Raw genomic sequence first — 20,559 nt, 5'->3', positions numbered from 1 at the left:
GGATTGATGTCCAGGGATCCAGTGGCATCGGGACCCCTTCCCCGGGTGCCCCCACCCCTGCAGGCCTAGCTGTCCCCAGACATCCCCGCGCTGGGCACCGGCTGCACTGAGTGCTCTTGCCCGATCTGTTCCGTCTGTCCACCCACCAGGCTGAGGTCAGTGCCTGGCAGGGGGAGGCGCTGGATATAGTTGAAGGAGTGAGGTCATCTGGTGCCCCCTCCCCCATCAGCCATCTGAGTCTGTCCCAGGGGGTGGGAAATGCTCCCACGTGTCTACCTCGAATCCCTGCAGTTAAGCCTGCCAGGCCTGTCATTTAGGGAGCATAGCTGAGTGTGCCCCTGAGGCCTCACCTTACTCTTTTTAAAATCCTCATTGAGGATATTTTTTCGGAGAGAGGGGAAGGCAGAGAGAAACATCGATGTGGTGGCCTCCTGCACATGCCCAGCCAGGCCAGTGGGGAATACCACCAGGGCGCGGTGATGGACTGGCCTTGGGGTGACACCAGGAGAGGCGGCAAGGGTGACACTGATTTGGGGGAAGTGCCGTTTACTGACACGAGGCTTATAGACGAAGGTCGGGAGAGAGAGGACCGGGTTTGGGAGAGGGACAACGTGTGGAGAAGAGAATCACCCACAAAGTGGCAGTTTGTTTTCTTTACATTTTACAAATCCTCACTCTAGGATACGAGGGTATGTTTCCTGGGACATGTTTATTGATTTTAGAGAGGGAGGAAGGGAGGGGGGGGAAGGAAGAGAGATAGAGAGAGGGATATATTATATTGTGGTTTCAATTTGTATCTTTTTCATGATTAAGATTCAGGGTTTCATTTTCATTTTAATTTTTTAAAAACATTTTTTTAAAAATGTATTTTATTGATTTTACACAGAGAGAGGAATTGAGAGGGATAGAGAGTTAGAAACGTCAATGAGAGAGATACATCGACCAGCTGCCTCTTGCACTTCCCCCACTGGGGATGTGCCTGCAACCAAGGTACATGCCCTTGACCGGAATCGAACCTGGGACCTTTCAGTCTGCAGGCCGACGCTTTATCCACTGAGCCAAACCGGTTTCGGCTCATTTTTATTTTTTAATTGATTTCAGAGAGGAAGGGAGAGGGAGAGACAGAAATAACAATGATGGAAGAGAATCATTAATTGTCTGCCTCCTGCACACCCCCTACTGGAAATCAAGCCCGAAACCCTAGGCATGTGCCCTGACCGAGAATTGAACTGTGACCTCCTGGTTCACAGATCGATGCTCAGCTACTGAGCCGCTGTGGAGGGGCAGACTCAGAGTTTTTAATGTCACTCTGGGCTGGACTAGAGTTGGGTGCTTTGAAGAGAGGACTGGATTTTTTAAAAATGCCAAATAAAGGTGCCATTCATTCGCTATCTCAGAGCGATCAGAAAAGCCATGGAGCCTGCCCAGGGTTTCATCCAGGGCAGGGAAAACACGCCTCTGGAGCAAGGACAGACCCTCTGTCCAGTCTGCTCACTCAGTGACCTCTCCCCTCCTTCCTCCTCCACACCTGTCCTCCTCTGCCTTCGCCACCCTTCGCTGCCTCGATGGTGTGGCCCTCACTTTTCACCGGTGGAATTCCTACGGAAGCCGAGTTTCACCTCCTTCTGAAGCACCTGGGATTTCCAGAGGCTTGCAGATAGGGGTGAGTTGGATTTTTATTTTTATTTAATTATTTTGCTTTGCTCTTTACTAGTTGTGTGACTTTGGGGCAAATAACTTAAATGTTTTGGGCCTCTGTTTCCCCAAATGTATCATGTGGATAATACTTACCTCAGAGGTAGGATTCTGTTGTTGGCGATATGGATGTCACATTATTTTTTTTGTCACATTATTATTATTATTAATTACTACTACTACTATTTTGCCTCTATCAAAGGCTCACTGGTTGAATCATGGCTGATTCTTTTCTTGATTCTCTCCCTAGATAATTGCTCATTAAGAGTAGGCCCTGAGCCGAAACCGGTTTGGCTCAGTGGATAGAGGGTCAGCTTGCAGACTGAAGGGTCCCAGGTTCGATTCCAGGGCACGTACCTTGGTTGTGGGCACATCCCCAGTAGGGGGTGTGCAAGAGGCAGCTGATTGATGTTTCTAGCTCTCTGTTTTCTCTCTTCTCTGTTAAAAAAAAAATCAATAAAATATATTTTAAAAAAATGAGCTCCCATTCTTGACAGTGTTGCTAAATACCAGTCCCTCCGCACCGCACATTTGTTGACGGTGGGAGTCCCATCAGATCCGCGATGCTTTCCTGGAGTCCGCCTTCCTCACGCTGAGTCTGGGCTGTCTGGACACGTGGGTTTAACAGGTCAGAAAAAGGGGAACCAAGAGAGCAGATGCTAAACAATAGTAATGATAATAATGATAATAATAATAATAATAATAATAATAATAAGAAGAAGAATGGGGAGGACAGGATTGACAAGGAGTAAACTCCAGGGAGAGAGCTGGCTAAGAAAGCGTGGGGACCGAGAGGATGGGGACCAGGAGGACGGGGATCGGGAGGATCGGGGACTGGGGCTGGGGCGGAAATGGGAGACGGAGAGGGGACAGGAAAGAAGGAAGGGTGCGGAGGCACTGGGTCCCGCTGAGACGGAGAGGCAGACCGGGCGCCAGAGCGGACGGTGCCTGCCAAGGCTGCAGGTGCAGCGGGGGCGGGGCCACCAGGGGCGGGGCCTGACGGGGCGGGGCCTCGGGAGGCGGGGCCGGCGGCGGCGGCGGGCGGGGCGCCGCGCTCCGCTCTGCTCCTGCGAGAGCAGCGGGGGCCGCGGAGCTGGAGCCGGAGCCGGAGCTGGATCCCGAGCCGGGGCCGGGGCGGGAGCCGGGGCCGGGGCCGGGCCGGAGCGGGCTCCAGCGATATGGGGTCGGCCGACTCCAAGCTGAATTTCCGAAAGGCGGTGATCCAGCTCACCACCAAGACGCAGGTGCGCCGGGACCCCGGCCTCCCCCCACCTGCCGGGCGGGGGCTGGGCAGGGCCGGGCCGGGGGCTGCGCGCACTTGGCCTGCCCTGGGAGCGGGGAGCCAGCCGGGCCGGCGGGGGATACTGAGGTCCGAGCCCAATCCCTGGCCTGCACCCGATGCTCCATCCCCACCCCCGGCCCCCCACCCCCAGCCGCCTCTCCCGGGAACATCCTCTCCCGCAGCCGCCGCTGCCACCTAAGGCTGACGTGTGCCTACTCCCCAGCCGGCATCGCCGCTGTCCACCCCCTCCCATCCCCCATCCACCCGTCCCTCCGGGCTTATATCTCCAGCCTCTCCCCGCCTCCTCCCACCCATCCACCTCCCTGCGCCCCTCCCTGCCCCTCGGTGCCCGCCGGTCCCGGACCCACAGCCGGCTGACTCAATGCAAACAAAGCCGGCCGGCGTCCGCCCTGGCCGGGGAAACAGCTGGTGCGCGGCGGCGGCAGCCTTGCTGGGCCCAGGTCCATGCCCGAGGCAGGAGAGGCCCAGCAGCCTGGCTAGAGGACCGGGTCCCAGGCTCAGGGAGCCCGGTGTCCCAGCTGGGACCAGTCCTGAAGGGGCCTTCTCCTCTGAGGCCCAGCTGTGGGTATGGTTGTGCTTGTGGTACCCTCTGTTCGGGGCTGAGAGACCTGCCCATTGCCCTTGACCGGCCGGTGTGGGGCTGGGGGTGTCTTGCAGCTCTAGTCCATGCCCCCCGAGTCCACAAGTGGCACAGAGGCCACCTCCTTCCCCCGCTGCCCCCCAAGCAGGTCCTGGCCCAGCAAGGCGCTTGCTTGCCCACCCCTTCTCTCCTCACCCCTTGAACCAGGTCCTTCTGGCTACAGAGACGCCGGCCCTGACTCCCCAGATCCCCCCACTTTCAAGGGAGTCAGGACCTGCTGCTTGCTATCTGGGGCTTTCCTCTCCCCCCAACCCCACCCCACCCACCCCACTGCTCCTCAGCGCTCCGCTCTCTCTTGCTCTTGGCAGTGAGGGTGGGATGGAGGGAGCCACAGCTCCGGAGGCCAGAGCACAGGTCCCCCCTCTCCTGTCCCCATGAGGAAAAGGCCAGGTGCTGGCGGTGCCCAGGGCTCTGGAGAGGCCGGCCGGCTGCGGGCTGTGCCGCAGGAACCAGACCTTGCTCCCGGCCACTTCCCCGGGCTCCTGGGCTGCGCGGCCCTTGGCTCTCTCTCAGTGGGACGCCTGGGGCTGTGGGTGGCAGGGCGCCTGCCCCTCAAGGTGGGGCCGCAGAGAGAAGAGGAAGGCCGGCTCCAGTGTTTACCTACCGGCCAGGAAACAGCTTGTTGGAGGAGTGAACTCTGGGCTATTGGCTCAGCTGCTGGGGTCCAGGGCTGGCCCAGCAGGACTAGCTCAGCCAGGTCCCAAGGGATCTGGATGGACTACATTCCTACCTGCTTCCCCCCACCCCTCCATACACTGATGGAGCTGACAGGAGGCATTGCCATCCCGTTTCCCAGCTGAGGAGAGTGCGCTGACTTGGGACAGGACTGAAGCCAGAGGCCAGCCTGGTCTCACTCTGGGGAGCACGGGGGCCCTGTAGGTGGGAGGACCTGAGCTGCCTGGAGGGAGTGACGTCACCCTCGGGGTCTGACACCTCAGGTCCTGGGTGGTGACCTGGCTTGGGCGGCTGGGGAGTGAGGACCAGCTCCCAGGCAGTCATCCCAGACCGTGCCCCTCCGTGTCTCCAGGGAGATTCAGGCGGTTGTCCGCGGGGCACCCTCCAGCTTCCGGCCCCCGGCGCTGTGCTGCAAACACAGCTCTGCTGTGGGCAGTGACAAGCTGGCCCAGCGTCTGCCCCACCACCCAGCCTTCCTGTGCTGCTTCCTGCTTCCTTCCCGCCCGGCCCGGCCTGGCTCTGAGGGCCGGGAGCTTTGGCTGGGCTCCCTATGTCTTTCCCAGTTTGGGGGGAGGGGGCTGGAGGGGGACATTCCTGGACCTGGACCCTCTCCTCCATCCCACATGTGCTGAGGTTCTCTGCTGTTGGGCAGATGGGATCTGGAAGGTTCATGTTTACATGTGTGTGCGTGTATGTGCGTGTGCATGCCACGGTGACTCAGTCTTCCAGGACAGGTCGCCCTTTGCAGGCTGGTCCTTCCCTCCTCCCCCCCAGAAAGGTTTCCAAAGATGCGGCTGGGTCCTCCAGAAGGGGGGGGTTCCGGCCTGAGCAGGTCCTGGCAGAGCCGGGGCGAGCACAGCTGGTTCCCCACCAGGTAGCTCAGTCCTGTGCCCTGGTGGTGGGGCCTGCCCGGCTGCTTCTTTCCAAAGAAACTGACTTGGACTTCGGAGCGTTCTGGGGTTGGGTGGAGCCCAGCTGGGGAAACTGAGGCAGGAGCTAAGCCATGTCCCGCCCCTTAGAAGCCTAAGGGGCCCCAGTGGCCCTGGCCGACACCTATAGCATCAGGCTAGCCTGTGGTCAGGCAATGGTTGCCAAATTGAAGTGTTCAAGCCACGGTGGGATGGTGGGATTGGTTAAGGATGGGGGAGGTGAAAGTCACCACTCTTGAAGTTCAAGGCCAGCTCCCAGCTGGGACTCTCCTCTGTTCCAGGGCTGGCCTATCCTGGGGACACTTGCTTGATGAACTAGGTCAGAGGCCAAGTCTACTTGGTGTTGAGATGAGTTTCTGCCCCTTTAAGGGGGGTAGTGGTTACCTGGAAGGTGGGGAAGGTGTAGAGATGAGGGCTTCCCATCGGTGCTTTTAGACTGGGGAGGGAGGGCTCTTCATGTTTCTGGGATGTCCTTTCCCACCCCCACCCTGGCCAGCCACACTGGGGTATGGGACCCCAGTGAGTGTCAGAGGGCTGTCAGCAAACCCCAGCCCCAGGGCCCCTCCTTTGGCCTCTGTCGCCCCCTCCCCACTCCTCTCCCCACACTAACTGGCTCTACCAGTTCTGGGACTGAGCGGGCCTTGGTGCCAGGCCTGTCCTGAGGGCCAAGGCCACCTGCTGCCCTGTAGCTCGTGGGGGGTTTGCTTGGGGAGTGGCCTGGGCACACCTGCACCTTGGTGAGGCTTGGGACCCCAGCCCTAACTCTGGCCAGCCCCTGGCCTCGGCCCTGCCTCGTGAGGGGCTGAAGGGATCTCGAGGAGTGCTGCTAGCCGTTAGCTGGACAAATATCGCCTAAGCATCTGCCATCGCCTCAGCCGCGGGCCAGGCAGGAAGGCTGTGGACTGAAGGGCTCAGCCTGGTGGAGCCAGGGGCCATGGGGAGCGGGTCGGGAGGGCGTTTCTAGGTGGGAGCCAGCCCATCTGTCCAGAGCTCTGGAGACTTCTTGCAAGAAGTGGCTTCAGAGAACACTATTATTATTATTATTATTATTATTATTATTATTATTATTATTCTTTAAACGAATTTCAGAGCTCTTTATTATTATTTTCTTTTTAATCCTCACTCGAAGATACTTTTCCATTGATGTTTAGAGAGAATGGAAGAGAGAGGGAAGGACAGAGAAATATCGATGTGAGAGAAACACATCCAATCAGTTGCCTCTTGCATGTCCCCCAACCAGGGCCCAGGCCTGGGAGGCGCCTGCAGCCCAGGTACATGCCCTTGACCAGAATGAACCCAGGGCCCTTCAGTCTGCAGGCTGACGCTCTATCCACTGAGCCAAACCAGCTAGGGCCAGAATTGTGATTATATTTTTATTTATTGATTAAGGTATTACATATGCATCCTTATCCCCCTATTGTCGTCCCCCCCCCAACCCCGCTCATGCCCGCACCCCCCTGGTGTCTGTGTCCATTGGTTGTGCTTATGTGCATGCACACAAGGCTTTTGGGTGATCTCTGTGCCTTCACTCTGTGCCGTTGTTGGTTAGTTAGATTGAGCCCAACTTGTTACCGTTGTTACCACGACACTTCGTTGGCATCCTCATGCGTGCATAACTGTTTCCTTGGGAAATATTCCCAGAAATTCCCGTTCACAGGGATTGCAAAAGGCATATGGTACGTGTGTTTAAGGCACGTTGTCTCCGTGGGGCTGGTGGGACTTGGGGATGTGTCGGGAGGGGTGGGCATGCTGGAAGACGGGGCAGTCTGAGCAAAGGCTGGGAGAAAAGACAGCCTGGCTGTGCTGTAGGGACAGCAGATACAGGCGTGTGTGCATGCACGTGTGTGTGCTCACGTGTGTATGCAGGCGTGCAGCGTGCAGGTGTGTTAGGTAAGGTCTGGGCTGACTGGCTGGCTGAGGTCTGGGCTCAGTCCTGCAGGCAGGGGGTGGGAGAAGGTCTCCGGAGAGGTGGATGGCCACACAGTCCCTCAAGGCCCAGCGGACCCCTGGCATCTGTGCCACGTGTCCCAGCCTGTCTGTGTGGCCGGGCCCCATGGTGGCCACAGGGGACGCTCTGGGCACAGCAGGGGTGGAGAAGCGGGGCCATGGCTGACCTCCTGGGGGTCGGTTTCCTTGGCTACATGCTGGGCACACTGTGGGCTCTTTGGCAAGGGACTGTGCAGCTCTGGACACTCGCGCCCCCCCCCCCCCCAGCCCGTGGAAGCCACCGATGACGCCTTCTGGGACCAGTTCTGGGCGGACACGGCCACCTCGGTGCAGGACGTCTTCGCGCTGGTGCCGGCGGCGGAGATCCGGGCCGTGCGGGAGGAGTCGCCCTCCAACCTGGCCACTCTGTGCTACAAGGTGAGGGGGCCCGGCCCCCGGCCGCCCCGCTGGGCCTCTGCCCCCCGCGGGGGGACCCTCACGGTGGCCCGCCCTGCGGTCCGAGGGGCGTGGCGGGCCCTGGGTCTGGGGACGCGGTCACGGGGAGTGACCCGGGCCGGACCCTGCTGAGCACTTCCCGTGGGTCAGCTCAGTGAGCTCGCCCTGGGCGCGGCCACTGTGAGGGTCACCATGTTACAGAGAGGGAAACTGAGGCTCCGAGGGGTGGTCGCTCACCACGATCGCAGCCAGTGTCCCGTCCGCCTGGGCTGGCCGACCCTGGCCAGAGGGTGGCCCTGTGGGTGCCCATCCCGAGCCACGAGCGGGACCCGCTGCCCCCCCAGCGTGCCCCCTGCCTCCCGCAGGCCGTGGAGAAGCTGGTGCAGGGCGCGGAGAGCGGCTGCCACTCGGAGAAGGAGAAGCAGATCGTCCTGAACTGCAGCCGCCTGCTCACCCGCGTGCTGCCCTACATCTTCGAGGACCCGGACTGGAGGGGCTTCTTCTGGTCCACGGTGCCCGGCGCCGGGCGAGGCGAGGTCTGTGCCCGGGGGGCGGGGCGGGCAGCGGAGTTGTGAAAGGGCAGGAACCGGTCCAGGGCGGGAACCAGGCCGGCCACACGCCTCCAGACATCCTCGGGCTTTGGGGAGAGCGGGGCTCCGCTCCCACCGTCTCTGCCCATACAGCTGGGCGCAGCTGGGCACAGGGCCGCTGGGCCTCTCCCTGCGTCTCCCTCCGCCTCTGCCTGGGCTAGCTCCAGGCACCTGCGGGGGGTGGGGGGCGGCCCGGTGGTTCCCTGCAGGGCTGAGGGGACCCAGAGACTCGGGCACATGCATGGCCCGGCCCCTCCCGTCAGCGGGAGGTTTCCTCACTGCTCCCAGTCCGCTCTGGGCCAGACCCCGACCCCCTCCCTTCCCCCAAACCCTGGGGCCGCCTCTCCTTGGCCGGCCCCACTGAGGGGCCTGGGCGCTGTGTCCGGAGCAGGGGGAAGACGATGACGAGAATGCCCGGCCCCTGGCCGAGTCCCTGCTCCTGGCCATCGCCGACCTGCTCTTCTGCCCGGAGTTCACCGTGCAGAGCCACCGCAGGAGCACGGTGGTGAGAGCGGCGGGCCCGGCTCCGGAGTGGCTGAGTGACGCTCCAGGCGGATGTTCGGGGACAGGGCTGCCTGGTCCCGGGGTGGGGGCGGAGGCTGGCACAGCTGGCGTGGAGCCACCTGGTGCCCAGCCATGCCCCCTGCATCCGGGAGGCTGGGCACAGGCTCCCATTGTCTTTGCCTGGGCGGTGGGTGAGGGTAGAGCTTGGGCACAGGAGGCCTGGCCCTTTCCCTCTCCGTCAGCCCGTGGACTTGACCTTGAGTGCTTCCTGCCCCCCATTCCCGCCCACCACTAGACACCCAATCCCATTCTCCTCCTTCCCCGATCTCTCTCTCTGCGTCTCATGCTGGGCTGAGCAAGTGAAAGAGCCAGACTGAGGGCTTGAGAGCATCGTCTCTTCCCTGTGCGTCAGCGCCGGGGGCGTTCGAGAGTCTGAGTTTGGGGTGACAGGAGGGACGGGGGCCTAGGTCGGCCCTCCCCAGCCCCATCGCTCCTGACCTGTCCCCAGGACCTGGCGGAGGACATGCACTCCCTGGACAGCTGTGAATACATCTGGGAGGCGGGCGTGGGCTTTGCGCACTCGCCCCAGCCCAACTACATCCACGACACCAACCGGTGAGCTTTCGTGGGCCCCAGGCTGCGGCTCCGGGAGGGGACAGCCTGGCCCTGCCGAGGGACGCTGCCCCTCCTGGCCCAGCGCAGCCTCACAGGGAGAAAAGGGGGCCATTTCTCTTCGTGGACCTGAGCTGGGCTGGGCAGGGTGGACATGCCCTCCTGGGGAGCCCTGGGACCCTCAGGGACTGCACCCCTTCCCCCTCCCTCCCCCCCAAGGACGGAGCTGCTGAAGCTGCTGCTGACCTGCTTCTCTGAGGCCATGTACCTGCCTCCGGCTCCGGACAGCGACGGCAGCAACCCGTGGGTGCAGTTCTTCTGTTCCACAGAGAACAGGTGAGCCCCCACCCCCCACCCCCTCTGCCTTCCTTTCCCTTCTCCTCCTCCTCCTCCTCCTCCTCCTCCTCCTCCTCCTCCTCCTCCTCCTCCTCCTCCTCCTCCTCCTCCTCGCTCCAGGCCGCAGAGCTGAGGAGCTGAGGCCACCCGGCAGCCCTGGGAGCCTTATTTGGCGGGAGGTGCTGCCCCCTGGTGGTGATGACCTGTAACGTAACAGCCACACCTGCCAGTGCTGTCCAATGTCCACTGGGGTCCCTGGGTGCCAGGTGCCTGGATCCTCCATCTGGTAGAAATAGAATGCGGGCCGCACATGTGATTTAAATATTTCTACTAGCGACATTGGAAAGTAAAAACGAAACGGGTGACATATAATAATATGTTTGATTGAACCACCACCTAGCCAAAAGAATAGCATGTAACATGCCATCACCATACACAGCTATCGGGATGAGGGACATGCCTCCTCATGCTGAGTGTTCAGGATCAGGCGTGTAGTTCACACAGCTCCTCCCACTTCGTACCAGCCGCATGTCAAGCTCCTAGGCCCGTGGTCGGCAAGCCGCGGCTCGCGATTTGGTCCCTTGAGTGTGTCTCTTCTACAAAATACCACGGCCTGGGCGAGTCTATTGTGAAGAAGTTTAAGTTTAAAAAATTCAGCTCTCAAAAGAAGTTTCAATAGTTGTCCTGTTGCTGTTTGGCTCTGTGGACTAATGAGTTTGCTGACCCTAGGAGCTACTGCGGCTTGTATTGGGCAGTGCAATTTATTTTTTTTTTGGGGGGGGGGGTCAGTACAATGTAGACAGTGGTTGGGGGGCATAATGAATATACCGTGAAGGATGGGGAAGCCCGGCCAGATTGGGGTGCTCGCTCACTGGTCCTGGGGGCTCATGTGAGCACATGAGGTGTCACATGGCGAGCCCATGTGGAGCAGATACAGGTCGATGGGCTGTGCAGCTCCTGCGGTGCCCGGGCTGTGCTGGCAGCACCGGGGTTCGAGTCCCCGAGGGTCCTGCCTCATCCCCTCCCTTCCAGACTCTGGTGCTCACGTGGCACGCTCCTCCTTCAGATTTTCCTGGTGTCCCGCCCACCACCCCCGCCCCCAGCAGGGAGCCCTGGGGACCCCTCCCAGCCACAGCTGGAGCCGCCCAGTGTGCCTCCTCAGCAGCCTTATCAGGCAGACGGCACGCCGTGCCCTCGTCACCTCGCAGGGTCTGTTTCCTCCTCCGTAAGACGAGGAGCCTGAGCCCTGACATCGCACGGATCTCTGAATGGAGCACCCGGCCTGGGGCCTGGGGGACTGAGCATGTGCGCTGCTTCCTGAGGGGGGCTCAGTCCCTCTCAGAGCCCTGGGTGGGAGGCCCCCCACAAGCCCGGGGGCCCCACCATCACACACTTGCCCAAGCCTGGAGGTGCCGGGCGCCGAGATGAGCCTGCTGGGAACGGTGGGTTTGGTGCTTCTGTGTCCACGCGGCTTATTGATCGTGCTGGTGGGGGAGCCCGTGTGTGTGGGGCGGGGGTGGCACGTCTCTGGACCTTCCTTAGTTTTGCTGTGAACCTCTAAAAACTAGTATTTAAAGAAAAACAAAAGAATAGGTTTCATGCCGGCCGGCGTGGCCCAGGGGTTGAACCAGGAGGTCAGGGTTCAATCCCGGTCAGGGCACAGGCCCAGGTGGTGGGCTCGATCCCCAGGGAGGTGTGCAGGAGGCAGCCGATCAATGATTCTCTCCCATCATTGATGTTTCTATCTCTCTCTCCCCCTCTCCCTCTCTGAAATAAATAAATAAAATAATTAATAATAATAATAATAATAATAATAATAATAAAACTAGGCTTCACCCTGGCGGTAGGACTCTGAGGGATGTGGACCTGACTGCCTCCCAGGAGCCCCTCCCTACCGGCCACCCACTCTGGGGAATAAGTTCCTCCTGCCTCGCCCAGCCCCGTGCAGATCCGGGTCCGAATGCAGGCCAGGACCAAGGCCAGGGAGGGCCCCTGCAGGGAGGGCCGAGCTCCCGGCTCTGCGGCCCGGCCCGCCCAGAGCTGGCGCTGAGGCGCGTGTGGAGGGCGCGGCCGGTGGTCTGGATGGAGGCGGGCTGGGCCTGGGGGCCTCCCATCCCCCCGCCCCTCTCCCCGCAGACACGCCCTGCCCCTCTTCACCTCCCTGCTCAACACCGTGTGTGCCTATGACCCCGTGGGCTACGGCATCCCCTACAACCACCTGCTCTTCTCCGACTCCCGGGAGCCGCTGGTGGAGGAGGCCGCCCAGGTGCTCATCGTCACCTTGGACCACGACAGCGCCGCCAGCGCCGGCCCCACCGTGGACGGCACCACCACGGGCACCGCCATGGACGACGTGGATGTAAGCACAGGAGGGGGCGCCCCCCCTAGCAGAGCTGGGCGATGGGTGGCCGGTGGGCACCTGGCGGTGAGCCGGGGGTGGTCGAGGGGGCACAGCTGCCTAGGCCTGGGGTAGGGGCAGAGGGTGGGGGCGCCCGCTCACCCCGGCTCCACCCTCAGCAGCCTCCAGGGCCCGAGAACCTGTTTGTGAACTACCTGTCCCGGATCCATCGAGAGGAGGTGAGGTTGGCACTGCTCTTGCTTGCTCGGGGCGAGTCTCCATGCCCACCCCACGGGGTTATGGCCTTGCAGGGGGTGGGGGCGGGGCTGGGGGCAGGTGAGGTGGGGGTGGGGGAGTTCTCACCCCTCCCTAAAGGAAGCACAGTCCCATGGTCTCCGGCCACTGCAGTAAAACAGTGACAATAGGACTGAGGGTTTCAATCTGCAGAAAAGGGCCGACTGGGTGAGGGGACCTGGGAGGGCTTCCAGGAGGAGGAGGCTGTGGTGGCAAGTTTCTCAAAGGTCAAGGGAGGGAGATGTAGTGGCCCTAGAGGCCAGGCAGACCCGAGTTTATGTGTCGGACGTCACCCCAAAGCCTTGCCCTCCGCAGCTGCAGGGGGGTGGGGTGGGGGGTCGCTGGTCCCAGGCCTGGTTGTGAGGACTGAGAGAGGGCACAGCCCGGCCCAGCGGGTAGCGGGTGCTCCGTGAGCGACCCCCTTGCGGGAGGGAAGGGCCCCCCAGGCCAGCCGTGGCCTCGGCTTCCTGGGGGCTCACCCAGGACAGCTATGGACGCCCTTGGAATCTGGGTCCCTCGGCCTCTCGGTGGGGCCGGGCTCTGGGGGAGGGAGGAGCCGGACCAGACAGGCCCCTGCCCTCCCTCCCAGGACTTCCAGTTCATCCTCAAGGGCATAGCGCGGCTGCTGTCCAACCCCCTGCTGCAGACCTACCTGCCCAACTCCACCAAGAAGATCCAGTTCCACCAGGAGCTGCTGGTCCTCTTCTGGAAGCTCTGCGACTTCAACAAGGTGGGCCGCCGCAGGGGACGTAACAGGCCCTCACCACCAGGGGGCAGCACCTCCCGCCCTGCGGAGCGGCCGCTCAGGCCCGGCCGGGCCAGGGCTGGACACCGGGCCTGGGGAGACTCCCAGCTGCCCCTCCCTCTGACCCTGCCTGCTTGCTCCTTCCTCCCTCCCCCAGAAATTCCTCTTCTTTGTGCTGAAGAGCAGCGACGTGCTGGACATCCTGGTCCCCATCCTCTACTTCCTCAACGACGCCCGAGCGGACCAGTGTGAGGAGGGGCGCGCACAGGCCGGGAGGCGCGCACGGGGGAAGGGGTCCTTGGGGAGGGGTGGTCCGGCCAGTCCGGCCACCTCCCAGGAGCTCAGAAACCACCCCCCACCCAGGATGGTCCCTGCCCCTGGGCCCCCTCCTTCCCTCCCACCCTGTGCGGTGACCCCGCCCACGCTCCCTGCGCAGCTCGGGTGGGCCTGATGCACATCGGGGTCTTCATCCTGCTGCTTCTGAGCGGGGAGCGCAACTTCGGGGTGCGGCTCAACAAGCCCTACTCGGTGCGCGTGCCCATGGACATCCCGGTCTTCACGGGCACCCATGCGGACCTGCTCATTGTGGTAAGGGGCCCCCGGGTGCATGGGGGGGTGGTGGCGTCCTCTCGGCTGAGCTTGGAGACAGGGGGACCCCATGGCCGCCCTGTGCTCCCCGCGCAGGTGTTCCACAAGATCATCACCAGCGGGCACCAGCGGCTGCAGCCGCTCTTCGACTGCCTGCTCACCATCGTGGTCAACGGTAGGGGCTCCCCGGAACCCGCCTTCCCCCCGCTCACCGCCAGGTGGCGCTAGGCCACAGGCGGACTTGCCCGCCGCTCCCGGCTTCACAAACCCTGGTCCCGTGGAAATGCAAGGGCAGCCGCCTGGGTACCAGTCAGTTCCCTAGTGGCCACAGGAGAAGGGAAAGGAAGCAACAGGTGGCAATAATGTTACAGTAGACGTGACTTAACCCACCACATCCGGAACGCCATCAGCTCCACGTGCAGCCAAGATACTTTACATCCTTTCACATTCAGGCTTCAACATCTTTTTTCTTCCTTCTTTAAAAAAAAAATATATATATATATATATATTTTATTGATTTTTTTTACAGAGAGGAAGAGAGAGGGATAGAGGATTAGAAACATCGATGAGAGAGAAACATCGACCAACTACCTCCTGCACACCCACTACAGGGATGTGCCTGCAACCAATGTATAATACATGCTCTTGACCGGAATCGAACCTGGGACCCTTCAGTCCGCAGACTGACACTCTACCCACTGTTTTGGTCAGGCTTCAACATCTTATGTGCGACTGCCATCAGTTAGGGCTACCCATGTGTCCGGGCTTACTAGTCACACGTGGCTTGTAGCTCCTGTGTGGGCCAGTGCGGGTCTGGGCCAGCTCAGTCCTGGGTGCCCCGATGTGCCCCACCCACCAGGGAGGACTGCGGACAGCTGCCTGGGAAGGGAGGGGAGGGGCTCAGGCCAGCACCGCGGCAGTGGTGGGCTGGGGCAGGGGGACTTCAGTGGAGACCATGGTCCCCCGTGGGTGGGGAGTACAGGGCCTCTGGCTCCTCTGTGAGCTCGGGGGCCTTCCCTAATTGTTCACTCACTGGCTCCATCCGCAAACCTTAGCCAGGCACTGGCTGGTGGGGCCAGCCGGGAGAATGCATCTGTGAGCCAGCCAGGCACCGTCCCTGCCCCGGCTGGTGAGGGAGGACCTGAGACAAGGAGACAGGTCCATCATGTGACTGTCAGTCACAGTCATGTGACTCAAACACTCCCAGGCTATGCCACAAACACATGTTTAATTCTGTGGAGAATATCACTTTGGTGTGCTAGCAAGACTTAGCGATCCTGAGCTTGTATTCCTGTCCAGTCATTTTATAACTACGGGACTCAGGGCAAGTCTGTGTGCCTCTCTGAGCCTCAGTGTGCTCACCTGTAAAGCGGGGATGGTTTCATCCGTGTCCCGCCTCCCGCTTCGGGGTGTGGGGAGCAGTGGAGGGACAAGGGTAGAACGAAACTGCTCCCAGGTGGCTTGGCCTTGGGGGTTCTCTTCCTGGGTTTTCAGGGACTTTGCAGGGTGGGGGGGAGGTGAGGGGAGGGGCAGGGAGGGCTGGGGAGCAGGAGCATCTTGTCCTGCTCCTGCCCAGGCCGTGTCCGGTGGCTGGGGGGCCCGGGGTAAGCCGCGCCCCTCCCGCAGTGTCCCCCTACCTCAAGAGCCTGTCCATGGTGGCGGCCAACAAGCTGCTGCACCTGCTGGAGGCCTTCTCCACCACCTGGTTCCTCTTCTCGGCCGCCCAGAACCACCACCTGGTCTTCTTCCTGCTGGAGGTCTTCAACAACATCATCCAGTACCAGTTTGACGGTGAGGCCTGCCCGCCCCGCCCTGCCCTGCCCTGCCCCCTCCCCTACCCACCCCGCCCGGCCTGGGGCGGGGGCAGGAGGTGGGGGGCCCGTGGGCGAGGATACTGTCCTGTCTAAGGTAAGGTGACTGGACGTCCCGCTTTTGGCGGGACAGCCCCAATTTCTAACAATTTGTCGGGACGTCTGATCACCTTAGTCTAAGGGGTAGCAGTCCTCTGCCCCCCCCCCCGGGTTGTCCAAAGGGCATTTATTGAGCACCTGCTGTGTACCAAGCCCCGTGCCCGGTGTGGGGGGTAGGGGTGGAGAACGGAGCACAGCTGGGATGGAGGTGGAGGTGGAGGTGGAGGCGGGGAGGCGGCCTTAGGCAGAGGGCACGCGGTCAGATCCTCTTAGTCTGGGGAGAGGGGCGTTCTGACGGGCACGGCCTGGATGGGGGTCACAGATGCCGCCGCCTGGTGTCGATTAGGGCCCGGGCACTCGGCTGTGGACGCACGGCCCCTCTGAGCCTCGGCTTCCCCCGCCCCGCAGGCAACTCCAACCTGGTGTACGCCATCATCCGGAAGCGCAGCGTCTTCCACCAGCTGGCCAACCTGCCCTCCGACCCGCCCGCCATCCACAAGGCCCTGCAGCGGCGCCGCAAGGCGCCCGAGCCCCTGTCCCGCTCCGGCTCCCAGGAGGGCGCCTCCATGGAGGGCTCTCGGCCCGCCGCCCCCGCCGAGCCTGGCACCCTCAAGACCAGCCTGGTGGCCACCCCAGGTCCGGCGCTGGCGGGCGGCAGAGGGTGTGACCCCGGCGTGGGTGGGGGCTGGACAGGGTCTTGGGGGGTGTCACCCCTTCTCTGGCAAAGGACATGGGAGACTGAGTAGAGGGGGATGGAGCTGAGGCGGGCGCAGAGACAGGGGAGCCCAGAGGGAGAGCTTCGTGGGGCACCAGCCTCACGCCTGGGTGTGGGCTCTGGGAGGGGTGCGGTGGGGGGTGGGGCATTGAGGGATCAGGCACAGTGGCTGGAGGGGGCGGGGCCCGGGGGAGACGCTGCCAGGAGGGCACTGGGCAGGTCCTCACGCCTACCTGCCCCCCCTGCCCCCCAGGGATTGATAAGCTGACGGAGAAGTCCCAGGTGTCCGAGGATGGCACCCTGCGGTCCCTGGAGCCTGCGCCCCCCCAGAGCCCCGAGGACGGCAGCCCGGCTGACGAGGTGGGCCCGGCCTGGCAGCCTGGGTCACCCAGCAGGGGGCGGCACCCGCGGAGTCTCTGTGCAGGGGGTTCCCCAGACCCTCCCTTTTATTGGTCCTGGGCTTAGCCCGTGGCCTTCCGACGCCTCATCCATCAGCCTTATCGGAGGCCGGGCCGGCCTTTACCCCAAACCTGTCACGGGCTGGGCTGGGCTGGGTCGGGCAGGGCCTGGGGCCCAGGGCCTGGGGCAAAGGGTGCGGGCGGGGCTGGTCCTCATGGGGAGTGAGCCCCCTGGCTCGCGGGCCAGGGGAGACCTCGTTGCCTTCCTGGGTTCCAGGCTGTGGGATGGCTGTCCTCTGCCCTCACCATGTACCCATGCCCCACCCTCACCCCTCCCCCTTCCTGGGACCAGGAGCCCAGCCCGACGTGGCGGGAGCAGCGGCGACCGTCCAGCGCGTCAGCCAGTGGCCAATGGAGCCCCACGCCGGAGTGGGTGAGGGTTTGGCAGGGGCACCCCCGTGGGGGCCGGGCCAGTGGCCCTGGGTGGAGCATCAGCTCAGGAAAGCCTCGGTGGGAGTGTGTCCAAGTCCCAGGACTGGCCCGGGAGCCAGACTCGGGACCAGTCCTCCTGGCCGGCGACCTTGGCCTCCCTCTGACCCGGGGTGGAGCTCCCGGTGCCCATGGCACTGACTTTCCTAATGGATCACCCTCCCGCCCTCCTCCCCTGGACGCCCATCCCTGTGTGCCCTGAGGCCGCCCTCCTGGCGCCTGCATGGGGGGTCAGCACTCCTGCCTGAGCATGCCCGCTGAGGGTCCGAGGGGACCGGGACTGGCGTATGGGGTGTCTCACTGCCAGGCCACGGCGGACCACGGAGAACAGTCACTGCTCAGGGGCGTGGCCTGTCCAGGCCTCGCTGAGCGATCTGGGACACTCTGGCCTTGGGAGCCTGCAGTTCTGGGTCAGGGTCAGGGTCAGGGTCAGGGTCAGGCTTTCCCAGTGCCAGGCGCCCCGTCCCTCCCCCAGGTCCTCTCCTGGAAGGCCAAGCTGCCGCTGCAGACCATCATGCGGCTGCTCCAGGTGCTGGTGCCCCAGGTGGAGAAGATCTGCATCGACAAGTGAGGCCTGGGGGGGGGGGGGCGGGGGGACAGGTGGGCTCTGGGGAGGGCCAGTCCAGGCTCGGGTGGGGGTATGATGGGGGGCATGGGCCTTGGGGGCCCAGGGTGAGCCCCATACTCCCCTTGGCCTGCATGGGGGGTTTCCACGTGTGTGCTGAGGACACCCCACCTTGCAGGGGCCTGACGGACGAGTCGGAGATCCTGCGCTTCCTGCAGCATGGCACCCTGGTGGGGCTGCTGCCCGTGCCCCACCCCATCCTCATCCGGAAGTACCAGGCCAACTCGGGCACAGCCATGTGGTTCCGCACCTACATGTGGGGCGTCATCTACCTGAGGTGGGCCCAGGAGGGATGGCCATCACCAGCTGGGGGGTCTGCCCAGTGGGGCTCATCAGCGTCTCAGCACTGGGCCCCACCATCGTGGTGGGGGTAATGCCAAGACAGTCAACTGGGGCAGTCCTGTCTGGTTGAGGATGGGCACCCAGGGTCCAGGGTGGGACATTGGGGTGGGCATTGGAGTGGGCATTGGAGTGGGGGTTGAGGTGGGCATTGGGGTGGGGATTGGGATGGGCATTAGGGTGGGGATTGGGGTAGGGATTGGGGTGGGGGTTGGGGTGGGGGTTGGGGTGGGACATTGGGGTGGGGGTTGGGGTAGGGATTGAGGTGGACATTGGGGTGGGGGGTGGGGTGGGACATTGGGGTGGGCATTGTGGTGGGACATTGGGGTGGGGATTGGGGTGGGCATTGGGGTGGGGATTGGGATGGGCATTAGGGTGGGGATTGGGGTAGGGGATGGGGTGGGCATTGGGGTGGGGGTTGGGGTGAGACATTGGGGTGGGACATTGGGGTGGGGATCTAGATGGACATTGGGGTGGGGGGTGGGGTGGGACATTGGGGTGGGCATTGGGGTGGGACATTGGGGTGGGGATTGAAGTAGGCATTGGGGTGGGGATTGGGATGGGCATTAGGGTGGGGATTGGGGTGGGGGTTGGGGTGGGGGTTGGGGTGGACATTGGGGTGGGGGGTGGGGTGGGACATTGGGGTGGACATTGGGGTGGGGGTTGGGACATTGGGGTGGGGATTGAGGTGGACATTGGGGTGGGGGTGGGATGGGCATTAGGGTGGGGATTGGGGTGGGGGTTGGGGTGGACATTGGGGTGGGGGGTGGGGTGGGACATTGGGGTGGACATTGGGGTGGGGGTGGGATGGGACATTGGGGTAGGCACTGGGGTGGGCACTAGGCCGGGAGGGGTCTGGGCAGTGTCACTGCCCAGCATCTCCTGGTCTTTTCGGCCGGTGACAGCCCACTCCCTCCGCAGGAATGTGGACCCGCCCGTCTGGTATGACACGGACGTGAAGCTGTTTGAGATCCAGCGGGTGTGAAGATGGAAACCTGCAGGGCCAGGGGCCAGGAGAGGGTGGGGGGCCCTGGACCCCCCATCCTTCCCCCCACACCCCGACCCACCGACCGTTCGGAGCTTTAACGTGCTATGACCAGGCTGGGGCTGGCAGAGACGGAGCCCGGTGGCAGCTCCCAGAGGCCGGGGATCGGCTCCGACCTTCCCGAACTCCCCCACCCGCTCGGGAGCGCCCATCCCCCTGGCCAGAGTTCCCCCCCCTCTGCTGCCCCTCAGACCTGTCTCCATGGGAACCGGTGCCCTCGGCGCGGCCTGAGGGAGCTGTGGGCTGTTCCCCGGGGCACCTGGGCGTGAGGGAGCCCCAGCCTCCCACTGAAGCCACCTGTGCGCCCGGCTCACTGCCGGGCCTGGGGGGAGGGTGGTGGCCAGGGGGCTGGGGGAGGCTGGGGGAACCCCAAGCATTTCAGGGGTTTGGCGTGGGGTGTCAAGGGTAACCTGCTCTCTTCTTCCTGGTCAGTGGATGCAGCCTGGCCCCTCTTATATCCAGTAACGGGGGCAAAGGGAAGGAGGAGGGGGCAGCCATTCAGTCCTCCCCACCCCCACCCACTGCCTGGGGGACCTGTGAGGGGCAGGACGCCACCCCTCCATCCTCCCCTCGTCCTCCCGGCTCCGGGCTCCGGCCCCCTCGCCCCCTGTGTCAGTACAATCTGCTGTGTACAATCGGATTTACACTTTTCACAATAAACCCTGTCCCCGGCCTGGCTCTCTGTGCTCGGAGGGAGCTGAGGCTTCTGCCTCTCAGAGTGAATCCGCGTGTTGGTCATTTTCTTGGGGTGAGGGGGGGCATTGGGGGGGCATTGGGCCCCCGGGCTGTGGCCACAGAGGAAGAGCCCACAGGAGAGGGGGCCCACCTCCCAGCTGCGGCGCGACCCCCCTGGGCTCTGCTGGCCCCAGGCGGCCACTTAAAGGGGTGGGGTGTCCCGGGCCTTGGCCTGTGTTGCCAATGTCACGGGGAGGGGCCCGGGGCCGCCCTCCCGGGGCCTCGCCCGCCTCACCCTGGGCGGCCGGGTGTTTGCACTGGGCTCAGGGAGATGGATGGGCTGCCATCTCCGCCCTTGCTTCCTGATGGCTCAGAGGCCTGGGGACCCGCGGCACGGCCGTGTGGGAGCCAGCTCCGGAAGTCACCTGGGCCCGGAGTCCGAGAGGGTGTGCGTACAGGTGTGTGTCTGTGTGTGTGTGTGTGTGAGAGAGAGAGAGAGAGAGAGAGAGAGAGAGAGAGCACTGGCCCCTCTCTCTCCACCTCCTCCCATGATCAGACAAGGCCTGGTTTCGACCTCTGCTGACCCCGAAACAGGACCGTCCCAGCCCCACAGCCCACAGCCCACAGCTCTGCCCCGGACGGTCCCCCCCCCCCTCCCCGTCCCCGAGGGCAGCCTGTCCCTGGGAACAAACGCCAGGCAGCAGCCTGAACGCAATCAATCAAACAAGCACA

The 20,559-nt window shown here is 63.0% G+C and overlaps 1 protein-coding gene across 3 annotated transcripts; it reads left to right on the top strand.

Moving 5' to 3' along the window:
* The first annotated feature begins 2,756 nt into the window (after positions 1–2,756).
* HID1 (HID1 domain containing) lies at positions 2,757–19,283 on the top strand. 3 transcript variants are annotated; one of them, XM_036412104.2, is made up of 19 exons: positions 2,759–2,939; positions 7,457–7,606; positions 7,990–8,160; positions 8,606–8,719; positions 9,227–9,333; positions 9,550–9,666; positions 11,803–12,025; positions 12,187–12,243; positions 12,888–13,028; positions 13,201–13,291; positions 13,480–13,631; positions 13,728–13,806; positions 15,258–15,422; positions 15,950–16,177; positions 16,510–16,616; positions 17,007–17,087; positions 17,619–17,710; positions 17,887–18,045; positions 19,029–19,283. In XM_036412104.2, the coding sequence occupies exons 1-19, from the start codon at positions 2,874–2,876 to the stop codon at positions 19,090–19,092; spliced, it is 2,364 nt and encodes a 787-aa protein (XP_036267997.1). In that variant the 5' UTR covers positions 2,759–2,873; the 3' UTR covers positions 19,093–19,283. The 3 variants fall into 3 exon arrangements, with proteins under 3 accessions (XP_045428137.1, XP_036267997.1, XP_036267996.1); XM_036412103.2 differs by having other exon boundaries at positions 12,184–12,243; XM_045572181.1 differs by lacking the exon at positions 19,029–19,283 and having other exon boundaries at positions 2,757–2,939; positions 12,184–12,243; positions 16,510–16,639; positions 17,887–18,025.
* The last annotated feature ends 1,276 nt before the right edge of the window (positions 19,284–20,559 follow it).

The sequence above is a fragment of the Pipistrellus kuhlii genome, unplaced genomic scaffold (genome assembly GCF_014108245.1).
Source record: "Pipistrellus kuhlii isolate mPipKuh1 unplaced genomic scaffold, mPipKuh1.p scaffold_m20_p_44, whole genome shotgun sequence".
In the NCBI taxonomy this organism is placed as follows: domain Eukaryota; kingdom Metazoa; phylum Chordata; class Mammalia; order Chiroptera; family Vespertilionidae; genus Pipistrellus; species Pipistrellus kuhlii.
The sequence above is the reverse complement of the archived record's forward strand: the minus strand, read 5'-3'. Positions and strand labels throughout refer to the sequence as shown.

Coding starts and splice junctions, on each gene's coding strand:
- HID1 (XM_036412103.2), top strand. CDS start 2,874: ATGGGGTCGGCCGACTCCAAGCTGAATTTCCGAAAGGCGGTGATCCAG. Junction 9,667..11,802: donor TTCTGTTCCACAGAGAACAG/GTGAGCCCCCAC, acceptor CTCTCCCCGCAG/ACACGCCCTGCCCCTCTTCA. Junction 16,617..17,006: donor ACGGCAGCCCGGCTGACGAG/GTGGGCCCGGCC, acceptor TCCTGGGACCAG/GAGCCCAGCCCGACGTGGCG.